Source organism: Lynx canadensis, chromosome A2 (genome assembly GCF_007474595.2).
Source record: "Lynx canadensis isolate LIC74 chromosome A2, mLynCan4.pri.v2, whole genome shotgun sequence".
Taxonomy (NCBI): domain Eukaryota; kingdom Metazoa; phylum Chordata; class Mammalia; order Carnivora; family Felidae; genus Lynx; species Lynx canadensis.
The window spans coordinates 17,619,714-17,637,089 of NC_044304.2; the positions used below are offsets into that span (position 1 = coordinate 17,619,714).

Genomic DNA, 17,376 nt, shown 5'->3' on the forward strand with positions numbered 1-17,376 from the left:
TTTCTAGGAATAGGCAGAGGGTGTGCCTGCAGAGAGGCCCATGTGAACCTGCCCCCAGCTGCTACCGCTGGGGCCTCTGTTCCAGCTGGGTGACTCTGGACTAGCTCCCCAACCACTCCGAGGCTGGGTTTCCCCATCTCAGTTAATCCCAATACGCCTACCTTCGACTGGCAGCCTGAGCAGAATTACCGGTGAGCCCTAGGAGTGCCAGCTCTCTTATTGTTCCCGCAAATATTTTGGATTCAGACAGGCCTGGCTTCAAATTCAAACCCTGCGTGATCCTAAAATACCATCACTTTCAGACCTGGTCTCCACATCTGGGAGAGTAAGGTGCCAGCACCCACTGAAGGAAAGATCAGGCAAGCTAGTCAGTGCCCACGGCTTGAGGATGCTGTAGAATCTGCATTTGATACGATCTCTGACCTACTAATTGGGTAATACTAGAAGATGGACACAACAGTTTTTAGTGGTATATGGGCTTAGATTCAAGTCTGGGCTCTTTGAAGTAACTTGTTATCTTATATGAGACACCTGAGCCTCAGTTTCCTCATCTGTAAAATGGGAAGGGGCGGTGATAATGGGCAGCATGCACCCAACACACAGCAGGAGTTCAAATATCACTCCCCTCCCTATTGTCAGGGTCACCAAAGGGTCCAGTCTCATGTTTGACCCACAATTCGGCCACAGGCCTGAAATGTCAGATTCCCCCACCTTCTTGGTGCAGCAGCCTGGCCCAGCCCCACTGACCCAAGAGCAAACCCTGGGGAGGGGCCAAGCGCCACAGCGAAGAGCTCTTGCCCCCTGGTGGCCAGAGACAGAGCAGGCAGCCTAGAATCCAGGCCTGGGCAACAACTCAGTAGCTTCTGGCCTGGACCCGTACTTGATTTGGAGAGGTCACTACAGCTGGGCAGACCTCTGCTAAATGCCCTACCACAATGGCTGGGTCCAGAGCAAGGGCAAGGAAGCTTCTTGAACCCTCAGCTGACATCTGCCAAAAAGAATGCAGCATAGCTCCTCAGACCACCAGCTGGTGTTCTCGGTTCAAGTCTGAGTGTCACATGAAAATTCCCATCTCGTGAATAAGAGAAAGAGTGTGAAGTTTGAGCCACATGAAAGCAAAGCCACGGCCTACCCTACACATGCCAAGAACATGCCAAGCACATGCCAAACATCCTCCAAGTATACAGTTTATTCTGGGGCAAGGGAAGGAAGGCCACGGTTCTGGGCTGATCCTTCTGGCTTTGTGAGAAGCTGCCTGGAGGTAGTCCCGCTCCCACTCTGCCCCATCCGTGAGGCCTGTGTCCCTGCACCTACTCGGGCCTCCCTCCCTACTAGAGGTCATCCCCATGGAAGGCCTGGGGTAAGCAAGCTGGGAGGCTTCTATGCAGCCAGCCCTTGACTGGCCCTGGCTAAGCCCCTTGCATCTCCCTGAAACCCCCTCTTCCCCTCCCACAGGATGTCCTTACTAAGAGTTCATGAACCCCAGGGCAGGGCCAACTACCAAGAGGCCACACACCCTCTCCCACTGTCCCCAAATCCAACACATCCTCAGCTCCACCACATCCTGAGATGGTCAGGAGACCAGCCCTATCACAGCCCAGTGGGGGCAGGGCAAGGCCAGGGCTCAGGAGCAGCTTAGTCATGATCGGCACCTGGGCTCCAGGGCCTTCTCCATAAACACACACAATCACACATACACATCACACACACATACATACACTCACTTCCTGATTTTCAGGCCCTCTTCGTTGTCTGGAAGGAAAAACTCAAAAGACTTGTATGTCTTGACCATGTCCCGGCGGTACTGGCCAACGTTGAATTCTGGGGGAAAGAAACGTTCATCTTTCACACAGCAGCAGCCCCAGCTCTTGCCCTTGACACATCCCAGACCAGCCTTCTCTCCTCCTCTCCCCTCCCCCTCACAAAGCCCCAAGGCCCCCTTGGAAGCCGAGGCCAAGTCTCACCGCGCGTTGGCACACCAATCCAGTTCAGGTAGCGAGTCAGCTTCTTGGAGATGTAGGTCTTGCCCCTGGCAGGCAGGCCTACCATGACAATGAGCGTTGGGCAGTTGGTCATGCAAACTGAAAGGCAAGGAGCTGGTGTCAGACAAGAGCTGGGACCCCTCCCAGTGTGCTCCTCCCTCTGCTCCTGGCACAGGACTTCAGATGTGCCCTCCAGGCCTTCTGGCCTCATACCCTGGTCTCGAGCCACCACTGGCATGGCCCCACTGCCCAGGCCTGTCTGGGCTCCAGCGGATACAGCAGAATCTCACCAGCCCCTTATCCAGATGTGCACTGTGGATATAAAGCTGGATGTGCCACACCCCTGAATGAACATGCAGGACAGAGCCAAAGCCCAGAGGGTATTCAACGCGCCACCTGTCACCCAGGAATCCGCACCCCAGCCTAGCAGTCACTCAGCGTTCCCACTAGCACATTCCCACTGCTTACCCTTCCTGCCTGCCTCATCGTACAAAGCCCAGCTCAAAAGCTGCTTCTTCAGTGAACCCTTCCTCCAAGACACCTCTGCACTGCCTTGGCACCCTCTCTCTCCCTCAGTCCTGGTCACCTCACCCACGAGTCCGCCCCCTGCATTTGATGACTTGACACAAGAGCAGCCTTGCAGTATCTGAGCCATTCAGGACCATGGGGTCTGGCACAGGACTGATGCTCAAAAATTATGGGCGCAGGCTGGGGGGAGGGGCGGCTTCTCGAAATCCCCTGGGGTGAGAGCCATGAGGGGCCGAGACCAATGTCCACAAGGACTGACCCTCTGATAGCCCACCCCCCACCATCCCACGTGTCACCGGGTCAGTGTGGCAGCCAGAGAAGTTGCCAAGGCTGGAGGCAGGGACAGGTCTGGACACAGCACCCCCAAACCCTGGTCCACTAGGACAGACACCAAGACAGCAGAACCACCAGCCTCACGTGACCCGTCTCAGCTTTCAGTGTAGCCTCACCTCAGAAACCTGAGGAAGCTTTCCTTTCATTGTCCTCAGCACCTGGGCCATGTGAAACCACAGCAGACAGACAGAGGGCCCGTGTGGGGACCTGTCACTGCCCCATGCTCTGCAAGTGCCTTCACCTGGTAGTCCTTGGACAGATCACTGGGCCCCACCCCTCAAGTTGTCTCCCTCACTGGAGCTGGAGTGCAGAGGCCCTAGGGGCAGCCCTGTCTAGGGGTCAGGAGTCAGACAGGTCTGGGTTCCTATACTGACTCTGACAATTACTGGCAACTTTGAGGCTTGGTGTCCTCACCTGTAAAATGGGATGACAATCCCTCAGTGAGGTCTAGCACTATTCCATGTGAAAGCCAGAGCAGGTCTGGGAACCTGTGCCCTCTGCCCAGCCCTGGCAGCACACCTGGCTAAGGACACAAGTGCACCTTAGCACAGACTGCCCTTCAGACTTAGGGCACAGAAGCACCTGTCTGTCTCCAGGCAGGCCCTGCAGAGAAGTAAAGGGCTTTGTTTGCCAGTCGGGGCTCCATCGCTCCTGCACATGACCATTGGGCAAATGTGACCCAAACTGTGAGCCTCAGGGGAGAGAAGGAGAGGATCCCATGGAACACAGGATGACAGTGAGCAAGAGTGAGCTTGCAGAAAAACCTCAGCATTGGCTAAGGAGAGAGAAAAGCAAGTTAAGCAAGACCCTGCATCCTGAGGCCCAGCGACACGATGGCCTGTGCTGTTTGCACAATTGCTGGCCAGGCTCTCAAGCAACCAAAGAGCAGTGAATCAGCTACTAACTATGGGGGAAACCTGCAGCCAGCCTGCTCCACTCCTTCCCATTGCTCCCTGACGGGCTCTCCCACCACCTCAGGATCTGTCTTCACATCTCCCATCCCAGAGAAACTCCCGGCCTCCTCTCCCAGTGTTTGGTAACAGCATCCCCTGACCCCATGCGCAGCCATGGCGGGCAGGCAGGGCAGTAAACCAGGGCTGGGTGCAGAATAAGAGCAATAAATTACCTACCATCTCTGTTCCTCAAGATAAGCTCCCAAGGAAATGACCCAAAGAAAGATCAAGGTACAAGTGTATTCACAATAGCTCTGCTTACAACAGCAAAACATAAGCAAGTGCTAGCAGTAGAGAATCTGCAAACTGAGGCCCACAAGAGGGAACCCACTACCGCGCCTGAACAGAGAGCATATGCGCCAGGTGAGCTGGGTGCACAGCTGGAACTGCAGCTCTGGGCCCTCAAGAACCTCAGTCCCGAGCAACCAGACAACAGAACGCACCGTTTAGAACACGAGGCGGGTGCAGAGGGAAATCTGCAGACATGTCAATTCGACTTACCTCGCTGATTTCTTTTCCTATAAATTTGCTTAAGGCCTTAGGAGCCCCAGGAGTCAAGAGGCCCGACATAAGCCTAGTGCAACACAGGGATGACTTTCTGGCGGTGTCACCTCAGGGGCAGCCACAAGTCCTGAGTGGGTTCCAGAACTGATTCCTGAACTGCACGTGCTCCTACTTCCTTGAGGCAGGCTGGGGAAGGGAGTACTCTTTAAAATAAAGCAGCCTGGCATCACTGTCCTGTTCAGAGGGGACAGAAAGTCATCTTTCCTATTGTCCCGTGCCTGCACCAGTCGTGTCCTCAGCCCAGAAGTCTTGCTACCTGGGGTACCTGGGTGGCTCAGTCAGTTCAGCGTCCGACTTAGGCTCAGGTCATGATCTCATGGTTTGTGAGCTCGGGCCCCATGTCTGGCTCTGTGCTGACAGCTCAGACCCTGGAACCTGCTTGGGATTCTGTGTCTCCTTCGCTCTCTGCCCCTCCCCCGCTCGTGCTCTCTCTCTCTCTCTCTCTCTCTCAAAAATAAATAAACATTAAAAAAAAAAAAAAAAGAAAAGTCTTGTTACCTTTTTGTTAATAAAAGCTATCATAGGGGCACTTGGGTAGCTCAGTCAGTTAAGCATCCAACGCTTGATTTAAGCTCAGGTCATGATCTCACAGTCCATGAGATTGAGCCCCCCTCCCCCCAATCGGGCTCCATGCTGGGCACGCCTCTCTGCCCCTTCCCCACTTATGTGTGCACGCTCGTGCTCTCTCTTAAAAAATAAAATAAAATAAAATAAAATCTATCAAAAGTACTGTCCTTTCTGCCATGTTTTGATTCCTTTCTTCATCCCCTGCCCCACCTGCCCCCAGAACTCCTCCAGGTCTGAGCTGAGGGGTCAATGATGAAGAAGGTAACAACTTCCAGGCCTTCATGTGTAGCTCTGAATTTTTCCGAAGGAAGAAGAATTGCTAATGGGGAGTGGGGGTGGAGGAAGCACAGCCAACCAGCCTCTGGTGCCCTCAGGAGCCAGGGACCATACACCAAAGCCAACCCACTACACAGCACAGATCAGCCGTAGGCCCTATATCCTCTTCTCCACAAAGCCCTGTGATAAGTCAACTTCTACCCATCCCCCTCCCTCAGAGGGGGGCCTCCTGTGGTCTTCCATCAAGTTATAAGTCCACCATGTAGAGGGTACAATGCCGCATGAACAGTCTCTAGGGACTGGAGGTGCTGCCCAGACAGGTTCCATGTTCACTCCTGGCTTACTCCCTGCTGTGAACTCAGGGACCCTTGCTTGGGGACCAAACCACCACACAATCTGCAGGTCTCATCTTTGGCTTCTTGGGTACCTCCTCCTCCAGGAAGCTCTCCTGTTCTGGGACAGTCCAGAATCCCACCCGCTGCAACACCCTGAGGCAGTGCCATGGCACAAGTTCCTCTGCTCAGACCAGAGCCACATTTTCATCGCATCCTTGGAGCGTGGAGAAACACAGACCCCTCCCCAACGGGTCGCAGCATCTTTGCCACCTGGAATGGGGGCTGGCTCAGGGCTGATGCTTCAATTCCTGACTCTGACACACAGAGAAGCAAAGTGGTGATGAAATGGCAGAGCCACCTGCTGCCTCTTATCAAGCGCCTCCTCCTGAGGGGGCTCCTGGCAGCTTCTGGGAGTAGGGAGATGGCTGCCTCCATCCCACAGATGAGGAACCCATGGCCGAGAGAGTCAGCTCCGTGCCCAAGGTCACACAGCTGAGCTACCATGTGGCTGGAGTGTTCCTGCCTCCAAAAGCCCAGGTTGTGACTCCTTCGCCTTTATGTAGTAACAGCAGCCACCCCCTTGTTAGGACAAGACAGCCTAATGCAGACTGGCTAGAAGCACAAGAGCAAGAGGCCTTGGCCTCGGTCCCTCCAGAAAAGTCTGGAAGAAAGGATGTCTAGGGTGTAGCCATAGACTCAGTACTGAGCCATAGCCAGTCAGACTGAGTACTGACTGGAAAGCCATGGCCCCCGGGCTAAGAGACTGACCACCACCTCAGCCTCCTACCAGGACCTACATCATGATTAGAGCCATGACCCACCAGAATTCTGGTCAAAACCATGACCACCCCCTACCAGGACCCAGTACAGTAAGAGATACACACAGCCCACCTACAGGACTCACATCTTGGTCAAAGAGCCCCCAGGCTGGCCCAAAGCAAAACAAGCACGGGGCACTCTCCCCTCCCTTATTATGCCCAAGTAAACATCAAGGTGTACAAGGAGATCCTAGCACAACACACAATCTCCTGATCTCCATTTCTATATCTGTACCACGAGTTGGACTAGATGTTCTCTGAGGTCCTTGCCAATTTGCAAATTCATTATAATGTTTCGGTTATAAAAAAAAATCTTTGTTTTTCTTGGCAATAAGCGGTTGCAGACTCATGTAAGGACAAATAAAAAGTCAAGTAAAGTGGATTAAACACCGGGATCCCAGGAAAGGCAGGCCCCGCCGTAACAATTCATTAACAATTCCACAGATTTCAGCATGTCTCCTGGATGTTTTCTCTTCCAACCTTACCATTCGCCCACAACCCCATCTGGATGCATATACAGCCATGAACACAAAGACAGGTCCATATGGGACAGTGTTCTCACCTTCTCCATTCTCAACACAACTGCACTTCCCTGAAATTCCTCTCAAAGCTCAGTTTTAGGCCCAGAAGTGGGTAGTTAAGTCCAAGGAGCACCCTTCCTCCCACTGGAGGAATGGCCCACCACCCTTGGGCGTTTGAAACTTCTGGGCTCAGAGAGGCCAAATGATTTCCATAAGGCCAACACAGCTCAGAACCGGTCTACACTCTCTGGCTTGCAGAGAGGGCAGGACGAAGCTCAGATTCCTCCCCTGCCCTGACCTAGTGAGTACCTGCCAGAGGTGATGGCGGCCAGACCTAGCCCCTAGCGAGCGTAGACGCGGCCATATACATGTCTCTTCCCGGTGCTCTGCCACACCTGTGCCCGGCTCCCGGCCTGTTCCTGCTCCTCTACCACCAGTCACGGCAGCCCCATCTGTCCCCGGTTTCCCACCTGTCCTTGGCCCCCTCTCCATGGGAGACCACTGCCCAGGCCGCCCTATCCACGCATCCCGATGCGCCGCCCTCCCCTTCCCCAAGGACCCCGCCTCACCACCGCGCTGGCAGGCATGCAGAGCGGGTCGCCCATTGCTGTAGGGCATCCAGATCTTCTTCAAGGGGTTCTGAGTCAATTCCCGTGGGGACGCCATACCCGGGATGGGATGAGTCGGACTGCGCGGACCGCGACCCAGCAGCCAGGCCACCTCGGGCCACTCGAGGCCCCGCCCCTCGGCCCCGCCCCTCCTCGAGCTGTGCAGACGCCAATCCAACTCCTCCAGGCCCCTCCCCAGAACAAATAGGCCCTACCCCCAACAGAAGGGGGCTGGCCTCCGACCACGCATGCCCAACTCGACTGCCAGCCGGTTTTGGACCCAGCAGGCTCGCCAGTCACGCCGGGATCGAGGACGCGCATGCCCAGCTCCCCACAGCTTCTAGCCCGGGATGTGCAGAGGCTCTAGCCCGGCACACCCAACCGTACACTCAGATACGCATTAGTATTAGTCTCACCCACGGCCTCGCCTGCATAGATTGCCCCCTCCCCCCTCCCCTCCCCCCCCAGCACCCGGGTTCTGCTCACTGCTACCCTTGACCTCAGGTTCCCTAGGAGGAAGGGATTTGCATGCCCGGGAGCAGGGCCTGCTTGACCCTCAGGTCTCAGTTGTTCGGGACCTGTCTGGTGACTCCTGCGTAATCCCAGTTGTCAACTGCCACGCCCGCCAGCCCTGCGTCCGGTCCTCTCTCGACCCTCTCTCAAGCCCCAGGACTCTAACCTCGCCCACTGAAGCGACCGACTCAACCGCGCTGAAAAAGTTTCTTTACCTCATGGACAGGGGCACGGGACAAATCTCAAAATTGATTATGTTTCCTCTTTTTACCTTGGCTAGTGGGAAGCTCAGGCTAAAACTCTGGCCCACCTGGAACACATGAGCAGGACCTTTTAACCAAGCTCCCTGGCAGTATCTTACTTCTCCTGCCAGGATTTCATCTCTACCAATTAAATTTTAAATTGTAAATCTACATATTTTTTAAATGAATCTCTGTCTCTCCATCAGGAAAACAGAATGCGGGCATCATCAACCTACAAGATTCTGGCATTTATTAAATGTGTCAGTGTCTGAGAAATCCATTTTAAAGCACATCAGTGATATCATTTATATTATTTATCTCCCTCCCGTCTCTAAGAATGCAGTGGAAGCGGGGGGCAAGGGAGAAATCCAGAAGTTCAGGAACCCTGTGTCACTTTCCTTTGTCTCTTCAGCCCAATTTCTCAAAGTTTTGTACACTTTCTGTCCCGGGACCCCCACTGACACTGCTCAAACCTGGGTCACACTGCCCTCTAGCGATGTCCTCCACAAAACCCCCAGACAGGATCATGGCACTCTCAGGTTCTCTCTGCCCAAAGTATGCCCAGCCAGGAGCCAGGTGCTAGGGACATGGAGAACAAGGCTCCGCCCAGTGCATCAGGGGAGCAGCATCCCCTCCCTCTGACCTCCCTGCCACCCACTTGTCTCCACCCAGCACTTCAGAGCCTGGCAAGGACCCTTAAGATAACTCTGATACAGATGTCTTGCCCACTTCACAGGAGATGGATGGGGAGGTGGAAGCCCACCTAGATCCTTCCTGAAACCAGCTTTAGCTGCCTACCCCCAGAGGAATGCCCTGCCCCAGACAGACTTGAGCACTTCCTCTTTCATCCTCTCTCTGCAGCGTCCACCTCCCACCTCCTTCCACCTCACACCAGGGCAGCTCTGAACACACTCATATGTGGCTCCTGATGCCCCTTGTGACCACCCACCTGCTTCCTACTTCTCCAAAGCCACTCACTGGTTCCTGGCACAGCCAATCTTCCGGTCTGTCTCCGAGCCATTGCCAAGGCCATCCTGGGGTCACCTCGACCTCAGAGACCTTGTCACCACCCACCCACACCCTATCCAACCCCCAGCATTCACTGCAAAGGCTACATACTCTAGCACCCACAGACACCCAGCACCTCTTCTGCCTGCCATTCTCCTCCTTACCCCTCCTGGGATGCTAGTCAAAAGCTGGGGGTAGGGGGTAGGGGGTAGGGCAGGGCAGGATGCCAGGGCCATTTCGAGGAAGCTGTCCCCAAGGCCAGTCTGAGCCTGACTTCTCAGGAAGAGCAATGACTGTACCTCCCACTCTTCCCCAAACAGTCTGACCCTGGGCTGACCCAGACACACCTTCCCAAGTCCCAACATCCAGTGGGAGGCCACAGGTCACCAGCAGGAGGAGCCTGGGGCCCCTCCCCAAGGTCAAAGTCTACCTCTGCTCTAAGAATGCTCCTCGTCTCCCCGCCCATTTCTCAGGTAGGAAACTGAGGGAGGAGAGCAGGGTCCGGCGTCACAGAGCCAGCCCACAGTGCAGGACAGACTGAGATGAACTCCCAGCCCTTTAAAACCTCACCTCCCACACCTTCCATATCACCACATTTCCTACCCCTACCCCTGGGCTCTGGCTTGTTCCTTCCATTGAAATGCTCTCTTGGCTTTCTGCTCCTACAGCATCAGTAGATTTCCAAGAGAACAGCTGGCCTTCATGGCTTTTCCTTCCTTGGAGCCATCCCAAAGTGACGGGGTGGAAAGTGTGCTGGGATGTCGGCGTGCACTCATGTGTGAATGTGTCCTGCTCAGTCTCCCCCCTCCTCTATGAACCTGCCTGGCCTGGTCCTGGCTGGCTCCCATGGTGCCCTCTGCACTGACCACTAGACCTCTCTCCAGCGTCCCAGGCTACAAGCTATAGGTTGGCTGAAGTCCTCGATCCTCAGTTGTTGCTGCTCAAACTCTTCCTCAAACCTGTATCTGTTGGTCAGTCCTGGCCAGACCGTCAAGCCACCGTTTGCAGCATAAAGGCCCAGGGACCTCAGTGAATGCCACACAGCCCCACATGCCAGTGCACGGAAGCATGAACACAGAGCCACACGTGCACACACACTAGCAAGCCCTGCACCCAGGCCTACACAGACAGGAAAGCTGCACAGCCCGCTGCTCTCTACTGCCTCCTTTCCCCTTTATTTCCCTCCTCCTCTTCCCTCTGTGCCACTGGAAGATTCCCAGGAATTCCAGCTTCGTCCAGCCAGTTCAAGCCCAGGATCATCCCCAGTGCCTCCCTGGGCCCAGAGCTCACAGACGGTGTGAGGTTGCAGCTTGTGGGTATGGAGCCATGTGACCAAGCAGCCTGTGAACTGTGGTCGGCACTTGCTGATTGCAGTTTAGCACAAGGCACACAGTAGGCAGAGTGACTCATTGCCAGCCAAGGCACACAGTAAGGGCTAGAGAGGTTCATGACCAGGATAGAGCACACAGTAGGTGCTTAGAACAGCTCAGGACCCACACAAGGCACACAGTAGGTGCCCTAGAAATCCTGGTTTAAGGGCTAAAGCCACTTCATACGAAAAATTTCCCAAATGAGCTTCTGGGCCTCCCCAAACTGATGTGTGACCCCTGAGGGGGACCTGGACAAACCTGACCCCCTGGGAGGCCAGCAAAGGGTAGAGCGGGAGGGCCTCAGGCAGCTCCAGCTGGCTGTCCCTCTCCCTGGGCTGCAGGAAGAAGCTATTTATAGTTCCCGCTTGGCCCAGCCCCTCCACTCCCCTGCACGGCAACAGGGTTCCCCCTCCTCCTTGCCACCGACAGGCTGATGCCCCCTCAGAACACCCCTACAGCTAGAGAGACACCCAACACTCTCGCACCCCTTCCAGCACCACCCCCACTGCGCCCTGGTCTTTCCCCAATCCTCCCACCCTCTCCCCGCCGCCGGTGCCTACCCCGCCTACTGCTCCCTGACCCGGGGTCCGTCAGGGCGCTGCCTCCCTCCGTGCCTCTGTCCATACTGAAAGCGAACTGGCCCCGGGCCCGTTGCCCCCCTGCAGCCTGAAGCCAGGCAGCCCCGCCCTCCGGGTTCGTGAGGGAGCTTCGGTGTGCCCCGTGGCCCCGCCTCCCCGGCCACGCCCTGGGCCCGCCCCCCGAGGCTGCTCACAACTTGAGAGATCAACAGTGCCCCCACCCCAGGCAGCCAAACTCCTGCCCGTGTGGCCTCTCTCTCCAGGCAGAGCGGTCCATACTGCCCAGTGTCTGCCCTCGTCTCCAGCTGGAGCTGTCTACAGTACCCAGGGTATCTGCCCCATCTGCAGGCAAGCCTGTCCACACTGCTCAGAAGGTCAGCCCCATCTCCAGCCCAGCAATGGAGCTGGGGGTGTGAGATTAGGCAAAACCTACTCCTTCTACACCAAGGAACCGGGTGGGTGAAATGGGGCAGGGGTGGAGGGGAGTGGGCAGAGGGGCAACATAGTCAGCTATGACCAAACCCTTGACTGTCCTTGCCTGGGTGCACATGACTGTGATTCTCACTCATCCCATTCTCCAGTCACTACATTTATTGAGCTCTTCCTGCGTGCTAGAACCTTCAAGTGCACCGTCACTCAATGTTTGCAAGAAGCTTGGTGGCATCAAGCTTGGAAAGGTGAGCACATTTTAGTTTGCTTGGGACAATTCAACAAAGGAGGTATGGGGCTGGACCGGAGCCCCAGCAGCCCGAGCCTCCTCTCTCCTGAGTCACGTGTGTCCAAGGGCCGAGGCCAGGTGTGCAGGGCTGTGGGTAGGACAGTGCCTGGCTGTGTGTTGAGTATGCTTCATGTGGGTTTGGGGGACAAGTATCTGTTCTTCCCAGCCCCCTCGCATGCCCTCCCCTCACCCCCACACACCCACAGCAGAGATGCACCCACCGATCACACGTACACCTACCACAAGGCAAGGCTGTCACAACCACAGACTTTCCACGTATGGTCACCCATGCCTGGAGATGCCTGTGACGGCCCCATTCTTCTGGGGTGGGTGCTGCGTCATGAAGCACAAAACATGCATGTGACCCTCAGCCTGCACTCCCCTGTGTGGTGACCTGTTGGGGGCAGGGAAGACCTGCAGGTCTGGTCTTAGGTGGATGGGTCTGAGATGCAATACTGGGCTCCTATGTTGAGGTTCCTAAAACTGGCACAAGAGTGGCCCCATTGGCAGTGTCCAGATTCTTGCTCTTTGACTGTGGGGCACCCAGACATGGCAAGACTCCACACGGTAGTCACATTCCACAGTAGTGTCCAAGCTGTCCAGACATATTGTAAGTCTGTGGGGCTCCAGGTATGGCAAGACTCCATTTGGCAGTCACCCGATATGGCAATGTCCGGGCTGTCCAAACAAACTGTGGCTCTGTGAGGCACTCAGCTGTGATATGACACCACATGGCAGTGACTGCACGGGGCTGTGGCCAGGCGCACTGTGCCCAGATGTAGTGCGTCCTGCTCTGCTGCTGCCTTCCAGGTCTCCTAATTCAGGGTGACCCCCGCCCTCAGGCTCAGCGGCGGCCAACACGGGCCAGGATGCGAGCGTTGGCAGCGGCCTGCTCCCTCACAGCTCTGGCTCGGGCTTGCTCCAGTAAGATCCGCAGGAGGCCAATGGGGACATCCAGTGAGAGAGTGATGCGGGGGCCTGGGCGGGGGCCAGGGCTGGGGTGGCCCCAAGCAGTGGAGGGGCCCACGGTGCTGGCTGAGGGGCTCTCTGAGGCCACAGGGTGGGGAGTGGCTTGGGGAGGGTTCTGAGGGAGGAGCTGGAAGGCTGGAATAGGGGTCATGGGGACAAGCAGGGCCCTGCCCGACGTCAGGATCATCAGCACCAGCAGAGCCCACCTGGTCATCGCGTGGTCAGGCTGCGAGGAGAAAAGAGGCTCAGGGCAGGGGTTCTGGGCAGCCGTGGCTCATGGACAGATGCAGACGGGGAAAGTAGACAGACAGAGAGAGGGAGACCAAGGGAAGGAGACAGAGAGGTAGAGATTAGAGAGGCCAGGCATGGGACGGAGATAAGAGAGACAGAGATGAAAGCACAAGTCAGCCAGACAGAGCAGGGGCCAGGGAGACGGAGAGAGCAAGAAGGAGAGTGAAAGAGACAGAGAGCACAGCTAGGTCTGGATCTAGATGTAGATATGGATACAGTTGGGGAAGGGAGGGAGAAGAGGGAAAAAGACAAGAGGGAGGACATGGAGGCAGAGCAAAAGAGGGAGACTGGAAGACAAAGAGGCTGGAGCCACCCCAGAGACAGACAGCATGATGAAAATAAGGATACCAAGGCATGGAGAGAACACAGAGGGACAAAAGGGGAGCCTCAGGTCTGAGGGAGCTTGCAGCAGATCGTGGGCAAAGAAGGGCAGGAATGGGGTCCTCAAGGTAGAGAAGCAGCCAGAGACTCCACGTCCGGAGACCTCCAATAACCCATACCCGGATCTACTCAGCCCCCAAGGCCCTGCCCATCCCACCCAGAGCCATCCCAGTCCTACCAGCAGCAGCCTCTTCTGGAGCAAGGTGGGGCCGCTGGGGCTGCCCACGGCTGGGACCAGGCGGTGCTGTGCTGTGGTCGGGCCTCTGCCCCCTTCTGGGCCCATTTATCTCTCTCAGCCCCTGAGGTAGGAGCTGGGCACGGCTCCGGCATGAAGCAGCCCCCCACCTCTGACTCATCCCCTCCTGGGGGGGCAGTGAGGACGTGTCCTCAGCCTCCACTCTGTCTACTCCTTTTTGGGGACAAGTTGGACACTGAGAGTCACAGAACAGTGACCAGGGCTGGACAGAGGGACTCTGCACCCGTGCAGGAGAGCACTGACCTCCCAGGGAAAACCGGACCCCCTGCCATCCCCATCTCCCCAAACAGTCACAACAGGGGCCTTTTAAAACAGCAGCTTTAATGCCCCCCAGAATCAGCACCATGTCATCACAGGCTTGGGTCAAGGGGCGGGTCAGATGCAGTCACATCCGCTCACTGCCCACAGCCACCCCCACACTGAGTCATCTACCAGGGAGGCAGGAGCCACAATGGGGGTTTGTCCACAGGGGGGAAGGCTAGACCCACGGGACCAAGTCACTGAAATAACGGACACGCTCATGCACGCTCACATGCACTCAGGCCTGTAGCACCAAGGGGAGGGACAGGAGTCCACCAGGGGATGCTGGACTTCAGCTCATCATCTGGGCCTCAGCTTCGGGCAGCACCTGGGTGGAACAGGTTGGGAGCTGACTTCAGGCATCTGGCCTCACCCAGCATGTAGGCCACGGAGAGGCAGTGCGCAGATGGTCAGTGGGGCAGCTGGGAGCACAAGAGTGAGGCTCTGACCTCAGAGAGGGGATCCTCACTCAGACCCTTGAGGAGGGAGCATGGAGGGGACTCCACAGCTAGGGTTCTCTGTTCAGCAACTTGGTCTGGGGAGGTCTGTCCCAGGCCTCCCAATCTGAGGGGGGTCCTGACGTGGGACCCCGACCAAGACCTGATCTGGGTAGGCTCAGTGTCCAGGTCCCTCTCGGGGCGGAGGGGTAGGCCCATACCTGTTCCCTGGCTCTGGACCATGCGGGGCATGCAGCGGCGCTCACAGGCCTCACGGGTCCCAAAACGATTCGCATTCCCTCCACAGCCGCCATAGACAAAGGGGTGACAGGCATCTGTGCCACCTGCCACAGCTCGATGGTACCAGCGCAGGGTGTAGGCAGTGCAGGAGCCCTCATCCAGTGGAAGCAAGCAGGGGTCTAGGGCCAACGGGGGTCAGGAGGTCAGCAGGGGTGGCGGCAGTCAGGGACTGAGGGTCAGTGAGAGGTCAGCAGGGGTCACTACTGTCCCTCCCTGAGTCCCTCTGGGCCAACCCCCCTTCTCACCATCACCATCCTGAAGAACTTCAGGGTCCTGGTATTCCTCCACAGAATACTCAGAATATTCATATTCATCGTCCTCTGGGGGCACCTCGCCTGCACACAGGGTGGGGTGCTATGAGTGAGGCTGCTGCTGGGCCACGTTCATGCTGCCCAACCCTGGCCCTGGGAGTGGGGCGGGTAGCGCTGGTCTCCCACGTGTGTGCCCAGTGTTCATGCTGTGCCCTCCATGTCGCCCCTATACACATGGCATGTGCCCTGCATGCATGAGCAACCCTGCATGTGTCTGTGCCCCACCACACATGCCCCATGGTTCCCCTGTCCTCACCTTCCTCCTCTGCATGAGAGACCCGGAGCACAGGCACAGGGTGGAGCTGGGGGCTGGCAGTGTCTGCAGCATAACTAGGGAGGGGTCCTGGAGCAAGGAGCAGGGGCACAGGGCCTTGGGGTCATGATGGCAGCCACCCCAGCCAAGTCCCTGCTGAGCAAACCCAGGTAATGGACACAGTGGGACCTGGCATGAGGAAAGTCCCAGGAGCAGAAAATACCAGAAAACTACTCACGTGATCCAGATGCAATAAACTGGCCCTGGCAGGCTGGAGGGGGCAGAGAAGGGCAGGGAGAGAGAAAAGAACAGAGAGAAAGAGATAACGATGGAAAGGGGCAGAGAAAGAGAGAGACAGAGGGACACACACAGCGGGGCAGAGAAAGACAGCAGGAGAGAGTGACAGAGAGACCGACAGGACAGAAAGAGAGAGAGGGTGGGAAGCAGAGAAAGAGGAAGGAAGAAAGAGGAAGAAAGGCAGAGGAGAAACAGACAAAGGACGAAAGAGAAGTTGGGAACAGGCCAACAAAGGGCAAGAGAGGGAGCGTCAGAAACAGACAGGCATGGAGAGGGAACGGAAGCAGAGACAGGAGGAGACGGAGCTTCACTCTCTGATACCCCTCAGGGCCATCAGAGCCCCACTGGGCTGCTCCCGCCTCCACCCCTCCACACACGGCCACACTGGGCTTCTAGGAACACTGTGTGTCCACCCACATTTGCTGCGTGTCACCGTTTGGGGAAAGTCCTCATAGTATGTCTGTCCTGAGCATACATGCCCTCCTGTGTATCTATCCATCTCCACCCATCTCTGTGACTGCTGGTCCCCCATAAGTTCTGGGGACCCCACCTGCCCCTGTCTAGGGGTGCTGGAGTAGAATGGGAATGAGACCCAAGAGGCTCTGGGCTGGGCCCCACTCACCACAATGCTGACTCATCTCCTGACGCACAAAGCCCCGAATGTCATCCTCCTGGGAGCACAAGACCACAAGGATCATGAAGAACCCAGGGATCACGGGAGGGACAAAGGGCATATGATGCAGGGATCACAGGGGGACAGCACTGAGTCAGGGGCCCAGCCCACGAAGGCCTACACTTACTGTTAACGCAGCTTCTCCCTTTTCCCCGCGGGGGCCAGCGGGCCCTGGCCGCCCCTGTGTGCAACAGATGGGACCAGACTGTGACCTCTGATCTTAGGGACACCAGAGGTCACCCCAGTCTCTGACCCCAACCCCAGGAATCCTCACTTACCTGCTCCCCTCTCTCTCCAGGGGCCCCAGGGGCCCCAGGGGCACCCACCACTCTCTCTCCAGGGGGACCTCGCTCACCCTGTCAGACACAAGGATGAGTGAGCAGTCAGAGTCAGTGGAGGTCAGAAGGAAGGAAAGTTGAGATCATAGGCTCAGGGGTATTGGCGATGGGTTGCAGGGTCAGAGGTCAGTGATATTGGAAGGGTCAGGGAGGTTCAGGGATCAGGAGTCAGGGTCAGAGCTGTTTACCTTCTGGCCCTGAAGTCCTTCAGGGCCTTTGGGACCAACACTGCCAGGTGGCCCAGGGGGGCCACTAGAGCCATCATTGCCCCTGGGACCTGGGAAGCCCCCAATTCCTGGGGGCCCCTGTGGAGAGACAGGTCAGAGTCAGTGATCAAAGCCCCCAAAGATGGACCCACTTCCAGAAAGTACAGTCCCTTTAGCTTGACCTTGGTCTCCACTTACCCGCTCCCCTTTCTCACCCTGGTCACCCTTGGATCCTGGCTGCCCATCAAAGCCTCGATCACCCTGGGAACAGAAAGAAGCATGAGAGACCATCTGTCTTGATGCCCTCAGTTCAACTGCCATGAGCCCCTTGGTCCAATGGCCACAATCTTCCATGACCCAAGCACCTGTGACCCTACCATCCCAGGACCTTCAATCTGCTGTGATCCTCATGACCCTGACCTGACTGTAATACCCCTTGCCCTGCTTCCA

At 56.7% G+C, this 17,376-nt stretch overlaps 3 protein-coding genes across 7 annotated transcripts in view; all 3 read right to left on the bottom strand.

Moving 5' to 3' along the window:
* PFKFB4 (6-phosphofructo-2-kinase/fructose-2,6-biphosphatase 4) overlaps positions 1–11,332 on the bottom strand; it is a 41,776-nt gene extending 30,444 nt beyond the window's left edge. For 2 of the 5 annotated variants that reach the window (XM_030306683.1, XM_030306682.1), the window contains exons 1-3: positions 7,447–7,606; positions 1,965–2,081; positions 1,725–1,821 (exon numbers count right to left, since the gene is read on the bottom strand). In XM_030306683.1, coding sequence (XP_030162543.1) covers positions 1,725–1,821; positions 1,965–2,081; positions 7,447–7,543 — 311 coding nt within the window. In that variant the 5' untranslated portion in view covers positions 7,544–7,606. Of the gene's footprint in view, positions 1–1,724; positions 1,822–1,964; positions 2,082–7,446; positions 7,619–11,178 lie in introns of those variants that run through there. The other 3 variants (XM_030306684.2, XM_030306681.2, XM_032591906.1) reach the window with 3 other exon arrangements.
* A 1,403-nt stretch (positions 11,333–12,735) lies between these two features.
* Positions 12,736–13,179, bottom strand: UCN2 (urocortin 2). The gene has a single exon (XM_030294253.1). It carries the CDS (start codon positions 13,095–13,097, stop codon positions 12,759–12,761), a length of 339 nt encoding a protein of 112 aa, XP_030150113.1. The 5' UTR covers positions 13,098–13,179; the 3' UTR covers positions 12,736–12,758.
* A 936-nt stretch (positions 13,180–14,115) lies between these two features.
* The window catches only part of COL7A1 (collagen type VII alpha 1 chain), a 30,860-nt gene continuing 27,599 nt past the window's right edge, over positions 14,116–17,376 (bottom strand). Inside the window, exons 109-118 of the mRNA XM_030296053.1 lie at positions 17,125–17,187; positions 16,909–17,025; positions 16,661–16,738; positions 16,510–16,563; positions 16,332–16,380; positions 15,651–15,683; positions 15,416–15,502; positions 15,094–15,183; positions 14,770–14,967; positions 14,116–14,439 (exon numbers count right to left, since the gene is read on the bottom strand). Of these exons, the coding sequence (XP_030151913.1) occupies positions 14,423–14,439; positions 14,770–14,967; positions 15,094–15,183; positions 15,416–15,502; positions 15,651–15,683; positions 16,332–16,380; positions 16,510–16,563; positions 16,661–16,738; positions 16,909–17,025; positions 17,125–17,187 (786 nt within the window). The 3' untranslated portion in view covers positions 14,116–14,422. The remainder of the gene's footprint in view (positions 14,440–14,769; positions 14,968–15,093; positions 15,184–15,415; positions 15,503–15,650; positions 15,684–16,331; positions 16,381–16,509; positions 16,564–16,660; positions 16,739–16,908; positions 17,026–17,124; positions 17,188–17,376) is intronic.

Bases quoted from the DNA above. Each gene is read 5' to 3' on its own strand.
- UCN2 (XM_030294253.1), bottom strand. From the start codon at position 13,097: ATGACCAGGTGGGCTCTGCTGGTGCTGATGATCCTGACGTCGGGCAGG.